The sequence below is a fragment of the Ornithodoros turicata genome, chromosome 2 (assembly GCF_037126465.1).
Source record: "Ornithodoros turicata isolate Travis chromosome 2, ASM3712646v1, whole genome shotgun sequence".
Classification (NCBI taxonomy): Eukaryota; Metazoa; Arthropoda; class Arachnida; order Ixodida; family Argasidae; genus Ornithodoros; species Ornithodoros turicata.
Genome location: NC_088202.1, coordinates 148,368,498 through 148,377,219, shown reverse-complemented (window position 1 = coordinate 148,377,219; position 8,722 = coordinate 148,368,498). Strand labels below are relative to the sequence as shown.

Genomic DNA, 8,722 nt, shown 5'->3' with positions numbered 1-8,722 from the left:
TAAACAAATAAATTGAATTGAATTGAATAGTCATTTTAAAGGGTCTGTGCCGTGTGTTTCGGAATTTGTTGTTACCGCTGTTTCGGGGCGCTCGGAACGTCATGGAATTTACCACTATTTACCGTGTTAGTCCTATAAATATACTACGCATATTCGCATCGGTATAGTGTATTTTAAAGGGGGGGACGACAATGTTTTAGGATGTTACCTCTGCCTCAAGAACAGCGGGATCTTACAAAATCCGTTAGGATTGTCACTGTGGTGGCATTGATAGCAGTGAACAACATCGTGATGTCAGTAGTCTTCACAAAGGCACTAACAATAATAAATTTAATGAATGGACACTTTGACAAAGTGAACAAACTTTATTCTTTCCAAAGCATCTTCTACCGTCCCTAACATTCACCGCACCGTGTAGAACAAACTCAGCTCTCACTTGTAATTAATAACAGGGTGAAGCCGAAACACTTGGCCAAAAATTTCTTCTTTTAGAAGCAACCAAAACAGGTAACCAAAATTTCAGGCACATATGTCACAGGGAAATAAAAGTGTTCATGTTCACCAAAGAACGCGTTTAATTCGGTGTTGTTGTTTTTTTTCTGCTGAGAACAAACGATCTCTCACGACTGATCTCGTAAAAGAAACATTAAATATGACCTCTCGAAATCACGATAACAGATACCGCGATCTTGAAATCGCCATTTTTTTCGCCAAGCACGCTTCAATTGAGAATTTTCTCTCGGTACTCCCACGTCTTCCCATTTTCTCTCGTATGTACGAAGCGTTTTCGTGCTTTCTGAATCACCCTGTATGATAACATTAATTGTAACCGGCAGTTTATTATTATTAATACTGGTAGGAATAATGAGTTACCATATATACTGGAAGGATATCGGAGGATTATTCAACGGGGTCCATAAGGTAATAAATCCACACTCACAAACACGCGCACCCGACTTGAATAAATCAGTTCCGAAGAAAAACAACCGCTCAGGTTGGCGGGAACAGCATATGGGTCTGATCACCCCTTATGACGTCACCAGGCTTGCCATTGGTTGAAGTTTGTCCGCTTCGTCTTCAAACGACGGATGCGATGTTTTGGGAAGGTTGCACAGTCTATCAGGTTGCTACTCAACGATGGAGTGGGTGTGGCCTTCAGTAGAGTTCTGAGGCTCTGAGTCACAACGCGTGGCAGCAGTACATATAGGTACCACGGTTCCAATGAACGAAATGATAATGATATAAACGAGCAAAATACGTGCGGTTTTTACATGCAGTGTGAGAATGTTTTAAATGTTCTTGTAGATAACATATATATCGCTCGAGGATGAGGACAAAACCGAAGATGACACAGAGAGGCCCATTACACCAGCTCGCTGTCTCCATGGAATTTTTTTTTTCTTCTTCTCGCGTGCGATATAAGAATGAAACTCTCTTCATGCAGTCATCGGCGCAGTTATCACAGTTATCAATCTGGATATAGTATGAGATACCCTGACACGTATTCACATGTGCTTGCTTCCCTCTTTCTTGTATTACTGTTATCATTATTATCACTATTATCTGCGCATTATCGTTGCTTTTCATTTGACTGTTTCGCTTCTTTGCTGTATAAACCCTCTATTCTCTGACCTATAGGTACGGCTTCGGTCTATACGGAATAGGCCAGTAGCATGTCAAGTTAGATACGTAAATGATGAGGATAATTATTATTTATTTACCTATAAATAAATAAAAGTGACTGGACGAGTGAAGAAAATAAATATGATGTAGAGACTTAAAAAAAAAAAAACGACATATCCCGCATGCATACAGTGATATCCGAAGTCCAAACAAGCAAACAATGGTTTGCAAGTAATCCAAGTATCCGTTCACCATACCACTCTGCAACATTACTTTCCGATCTCCCGTTGTCTCTTTGCCTAATGACGACATTTCCCAGCACGAAGCGATAAAAGTGCTTTCCGATGTCGCTTCACTGGCTATTTTCTTTCGCAGCTCAAAATGTCTCCCATGCAGCGTCGTACTCTGTGGTGGGGGGATGATGGGTATGCCGGAAGTGGCGTTGAAGGTCAACAGTCGATGATGTCAGATCCGGTTTTGCGCCGCCTACCGAATGCACCTGGATGTAAAAAGGGAAACGGGAGAGGGAAAGGAAAACGGGAGAGAGAAAGGGTTAGTACATGGGAGATGATAAAGCTTTTTCTTCTTCGGCTGCGTGTATACCCCTGTCACACGGGCATTTTCGATCCTGCTCGACCGAACCTGCTTGAACCCAATGCAGATCGGACGGTGCTACACGGCCGCTTCCAAGCAGGATCGAACTGTGATCCTGCTTGACTCAAGACAGTTCCCATAACAGGATTGAGAATTTCGAGACGGCTCGACGGCCGCCATTTGAATCCTCGACCCCGGTGAACTGTCATAACTTAAGACGGACATGCGCGCGAAGCTACAAATGATGCTTACATCGGTATACGATAAATTACCACTAATATCGCTGTTATATAGGGAACGCGAAATTAATGAGTTCCGTTTATTCATTTGCACAGGTCAACCATTCAATGCGCATTGAAAGTGGCCGTGTAGCAGCGTCAAAACTCGAGCGTGCTCGGGAAGTTCGATGCAGATCGGATTCGAGAAGGATCGAAATGCCCGTGTGACAGGGGTATAAGTGCCGCCAAGCAACTGTGGGTATGAGCAAGACACAGACGTGGAGAAATAGAGGAGTAGGGGGAGAGATTAGTATGTGTTTTAGGAAGATTTCGAGGGTATACATACGCCTGGAAAATTACACACGGAAGAGCTGATAGAGTAAAGCTGGTGGTAGCATTGGAACCTCCCAGTTCCATGAGCATGGCTAGTGCCCCCTTTTTCTCTTTCATTATATTATTTTCTTTGTAGGACGCAAGAGTATTATGATCGTTAGCGACGCCATATAGTGGTCCTTTTTTGTGGATTAATTTTCACACACGAGGGTTCTCCATAAAGTGTGCCCTCACAGATGACGAAGCCCCTGACAAACTCTGCTAGCAACTCGCCAGCATCCCCAGCCGAGTTCGAACGACCGCAATGTGTACTTAAACTTGAAAGGTACTGAAGGTACATTGGTGGATTTTGCGGTACGACCCCTTATGCCCGCGTGTTCATCTCTTTCTGTTCAAGCCCACGAATGAAGGAATAGCCAACGGGCGGAGCAATAATACATCTACCCTTAGACACAAGCGTCGTTACACGATAGCTTCAGGAAAGCTAGCTTCTAGAAGGATAGCTTCAACGAAATAGCGCGACAACAAGACGAAGACAGGAGAGAAGAGTGCACACAGGATAGCACTCGTAATATGTGCACGCCTCTTCTTGTGCTTTCGTCTTGGTGTTGCACTGCTTCGTTTTGCCATGTCCCCTAAGATCTTACAAAGTACCCAAAGTACTCCTTTTTTGAGAGTAATGGTACTGTCCAAAATGGAGTGATATATGTGGCAAGGAAAGGAGTTAAAGTACACCCTTTTTTTAAGAGTGTGTAGGAGAATCTAGCTTCGCAGAGGAGAAACCGCAGCGCTACTCCATCTTAAGTTTGAGAGGGAGTAAACTACCTTTGGCAGCGAGGAGTAACCGCAGCATTATCCCTCTGGCGTAGTCGCCATTTTCGCAGAGCTAAACTCGCAGAGCTATTCGCAGAGCCAGCCAGATCAACCACTTAAATAGGATCAAAAAGCGTATATTATTCACGAGGAATCTACTCCTCGATGGTGGCACATCTTCTGAACCATCCCTCCCACTCCTTGAAATCGCCGATAAGGCCCGAATAGCTTTTCTGCCGACGCTCCCGCCCAGACGGAGTAGCTGTCAGGGCCAGACAGCGCCCTGGCCATTTTGGAGAGCAAAGGTGCTTTGAATTCCCCTTTCAAAGAAGTAATATACGTACACATACTGGAAACCTTTTTCGAGAAACTTGAACCGAAAAAGAATCGTCGTTCATTTTCACCCCCCGTAAAAAAAAAAAAAAACTGGGTCGCCAGTCACTCGGCAACGACTACAAGAAGAAGGGGGCGAAACAGAGTTGAAAGGGCGGAAAATAAAGCGAGGAGGCGGTTCAAGGAGGAGAACGTCAATTTTTCACGCCGACTACAGTGGCACCATCTAGAATATATAAGTGATCACCGACGTCACAGAATGTGTCCCAGTGGCTTTCACTGCCGTGGCTGCTTGTGGTCTTTGGAATAAACCTCTACCCGAGAAACGTCATCATGACGTTGGTGAACAGACCGAAACAGATCGGAATGGGGAGAGCTGGGTTCCACGAATGGGCATTTGTTCGCTGCCTCCTATAGACATATCTCCCCTGTTTGTAAACAAGTGACGTCATAGCGTTCGACAGCGCCACCAATTTGGTAGAGTTGAACTGCGCTCGAAGCTATGGGGCGAACAAGAGCGCGCCCGAAAGTCACGATCTCGAGGGGATTACGATGGTCCCTGAAAGATTTTTATAAATTATAATAGGCGATTTCAGATATTGCCCTTGTGCTCCGCACGGGGGCCCTCCGTCGCCCAAGTCACGCGCATCGCGCAATGCATTGTGGGAAATGGTTTGCATTCGTGCTCGTCTGCGTGTCGCTTGAAGGTGCGGGAGGTCAAGGAGAGAGAAAACCGAAACCGTTTGCGCTCATCTCCTTCTTCTCTGACTCCTGAAAACTAAATCCCAAGGTGCAGCGGGGCTTTCGCAACACGGCGCTCTCTGGTGGGCCATCCGTGCAATTTCTGAAATCGTCTATTGGGGGTTTGCGTCGCGAAACAACTCAGAGTCCCTGAAAGAGACGCGACCTTCGGTCCTATTTTTTCTTTCAATAGGAGGCAGCGAAGAAGTGGTCATTCGCGGAACCCCAGCTCTCCCCTTCCGACCTGTTTCGGTTTCGGTATGTCTACCAACGTCACGATGACGTTTTCTCGGATAGAGGTCTATTGAAAGAAAATTTCCGCATCCCTTTCAGAGACCATCGTGATCCCCTCAAGACCGTGGCTTTCGGGCGCGACCTTGTTCGCCACTAGGTTTGAACGTAGTTCAACTCTACCAAATTGGTGGCGCTGTCGAACACTATGACGTCATTTGTTTACACACAGGTAGAGGTCTATACGGCACGGCGGCTACCCCTATAGGGTCGGCACCGGTGCAGACACTGAAATGAAGTCGCACATGGAACAAGTCTCCGGAGACGGCCATGTTGACATCAGTATATATACAGCATTCGAAATGTGTCGTATAGTGCGATGTTCGTCAGGTGAGCAGGCAACGGATTGCGCGCAAACGTGGGTGTACTTTATCTGTACACACACCGTATATATACGAGGTTTTTTTTATCCTTTACAGATTAAAAAAAAAAAGCTCTGAGAGCAGCACTGGCGAAACAAATAAAAGCTGGGAATAAGAACAGGAAACTAAATAATACTAATACCTTTCTCCTTTCGCTTTTTTCACTTCATTCTTTCACCGAGCGTACGCGCCACACTGCAAGATGGAAGATTCCTAATTTGAGGACTGATTACGGACGCCAGTCGCTAACCTATAGCCTTCCACATATGCTAAACAGGTTTTCCGCACTGAATTTGCACGTTAATGATGTGTCATTCTCCTTCCTAAGGACACTAGACATACGTGGTGCATTGTGTAGCTGATTATGCTGAATTGTTGTCTCCTATGTGCAGTGCCTGCATTTCGTGTATTTGTTCCTTTATATGTTTTCTTTTTGGTTAGATTTCTGTGATAACTATCAGTGATGAGCGACAAAGGGTCGTGCCGCAGCTTTTTTGCTGCTTTTTGGCCACCCTCTGATGTACAGGTTCCTACAAATGTTTCCAATAAAATGAAATGAAATGCAATGAAATGAAAGTGGCGCTCAAACTTCCCATGATACCTCGTGCGCCACAGGTGGCGCTGGCTTTTCTCAAAAGGTCTATTGGAGGGCGCTTACGATTTCCTAAAATTCCCTATTGTCAGTCGTACACTTGGATACATTAGGCGAAAGTTTTATATGGCCCCCATTGACCTCGCTCCTAGATGGCACTCTTCTAATATTAGTCTGACATAAATTAGAATATGTTTCGTCCATTTGGGTATCCGAAAGTTCATTACTCAAATGAACTAGAAAGAGTCGTGCGTTTTCTATTTTGTCAAATTTCAATAGAAGAGCAAGGTACCTCTTTCAATTAAGGCTACATTATCCTAAATAATTCGAGCTGTGCCACAAAATGGCTGCCATCCTCAGCCGCTTTCGAACGTGCAAGCTTCGAATCATCTGGAATGGCGGCTGCGTTAGCTGATCCGCCGAGACCGGAGGATGAATACAAATTGTATTTCTTTCACTTGCCAAGAGAAATGAGGGTGGGGTACAAAAGAGAGTATAAGTACCTACTCGGAACAGAAATAGCACACCCGGTATATATATCCGGCCGGAGCAGTCCAACACCTAATTCATATTGGCCATCATCGGGTTTCAAGAATGGAAGCCTTTCTGACGAGTGCAAGAAAGAACTCCATCAACGTCCCGATGACGGCTTGGAAGGCAGAGATTAGAGGATTTCGGGGGAGCCGCTGTTGACTTTGCCAGCCGACACACAAGCGGATTTATCTGCCAAGCGAGGAGGAAGAGCTACGACATTCCTTTTCGGGCCTTAGTCTCTTTTCTTTTTTCTTTGTTGGGAGGGGGAGTAAATATTGCGTGCTATTTCTTAACGCATATATTTCCAGAGGTGGGTGCTAATTATGTGTCTCGTAAATGGAAGAGGGGGAGGGGCGTAAAAGCGACGGGGCAAGTGACGTGTGAATAGGAGACATGTGTTTTAACTCCCCTGGCGTCTTCACCTCAGAAGGTGAATGAGAGTGCTTTTTGCACGTGCCACTTTGGGTGCCACTTTGAATTCCAAAACTATTCTTTAAAAGGGGAAGCCTCCACAGATTTCTGCTTTTTTGGATGCGGCAAGGGAAACAATGAGCGTTCTTGAACAACAACAACAACCGGCGTAGCTCGCGTGTAGCGTGTACACTCTAAGAAAAAAAGGAGTAAAACGGGGAGTAATTGCAGCTTCTACTCCCCTAGTCTGCAATTACTCCCCATTTTAGTCCCCTAACTCAACATTTAGTCCCGACATTTACTCCCCAGGACGGCAAATTGTCACTAAACTTTGCGAATGGTCTCCTGAATGCGACAGTCTAAATAAATATGTGGCCCTGGTCAATTTGAACGACCTAAAGCTGTATAACTCAGACAACGTAGCAATTTTCCAGCCACACAGAGTAAGAAACAGTTAGCGCATCTTTCTTCGCAAATTGTGCCCTGGTATGGCGCAAGATTTTATATGACTCGATATATCACGGTTGACGGTTTGCTTCAAAGTATTTTCATGCATGCGCACCAATTATGTACCTGGGACTCTTACAACAGCGCGTGAAATGCGGTCTTCACTCTGTGACATTCATTTACTCCCGTGCATTTACTCCCGAAAGGGACTATTTTTTGTGGCAATGCAATTACTCCCCAAAAGGAGTAAAAGTACTCCTTTTTTTCTTAGAGTGTATACCTCCGGTGTAGCGGGCGCTAGAAGCCTTTTGTTGCGCGAATGAGTGCAGAGGCTAACGCGGAGGATTTGCTTCGAGTGGCGCGTGGGGAGTCTCGCCACACTGCACCTACGTCACGGCAGAGCTCTAACGTCACGACTTTGCGGGCCGTTTTTGTGAATTCAATTGCGCAGTGATAAGATGACATTCGACGAAGATATTTTAAGCAATTGAAAACCTCGGTATGCAATAAGGGGATAAGTAAAAAAAAATCTCAAACCGAGAAAAGGGTCCTGATCTCATTGTCCGTCCCATTGATATACAGTGAACCCTCGTTATTATGACCATGGTCGTTCCCGAAAATTTTGGTCATAATGCGGAATTGTCATATTAACGGGGGGATTTGCAGAGGTTTCACTGCATTCTTCCCCAGGAGTATGGTCGTAAAGCGCGTATGTCAGATTATCGGGGGTCATATTAACGAGGGTTCACTGTACATGCATTTCCCTTTTCTTACCCTCCTGTAGCGGGCCAATAAATTGCAATACGATCCTAAATTTTCTTTGGCAGGTACATGCTGGTATGTAGATGTCATTGCAGCAAAAATAGCAAAAAGGGGATAAATCGACTTATCCCCTTATTGCATACAGAGGTTCAATTGCTCGTGTCTTATACATTAATTAAGCATGTTCCCGAACTATTTCACAGGGTTATTCTAGCAAACGTTACACATTTCAATTGCATCGTAAAAATAGAAGACGGGGTTTAACCTACCCCAAACTTTGAAGACTGATGGCCATTTGTCTGAAGTTTTATTGGAATTTTTTGTAAGCACTATGGTCATGTAGAAAGAAGATTAAAAATCGAGCAAAATCTCGCACCACGCATTTTCAATGGACTATCTCACGCAAACACCGCCATGTTTTTTTGTGTCTGCATCACATTCACATCACCTCACACAGGCGGCGCTGCCTACAACGATGTGACATTCGCATGGTGACGTTATGGTACACTAATGCTCTTCTTCATGAGTGTGTTGGCGCCACCTGTGTGTGGTGAAATGGAATCGAAGCGCACACAGGAGAAAATGGCGGCTTTTGAGCGAATAGGCCATAGAAAATGCATAGAGTGAGATTTTGCTTGATTTTTAATTTTTCTTCTACAGGGCCATAA

At 44.9% G+C, this 8,722-nt stretch overlaps 1 protein-coding gene across 1 annotated transcript in view; it reads right to left on the bottom strand.

The window, feature by feature from the left end:
* Positions 1-351: 351 nt before the first annotated feature.
* LOC135386350 (cell adhesion molecule Dscam1-like) overlaps positions 352-8,722 on the bottom strand; it is a 357,610-nt gene continuing 349,239 nt past the window's right edge. Inside the window, exon 38 of the mRNA XM_064616211.1 lies at positions 352-2,122. Within this exon, the coding sequence (XP_064472281.1) occupies positions 2,073-2,122 (50 nt within the window). The 3' untranslated portion in view covers positions 352-2,072. The remainder of the gene's footprint in view (positions 2,123-8,722) is intronic.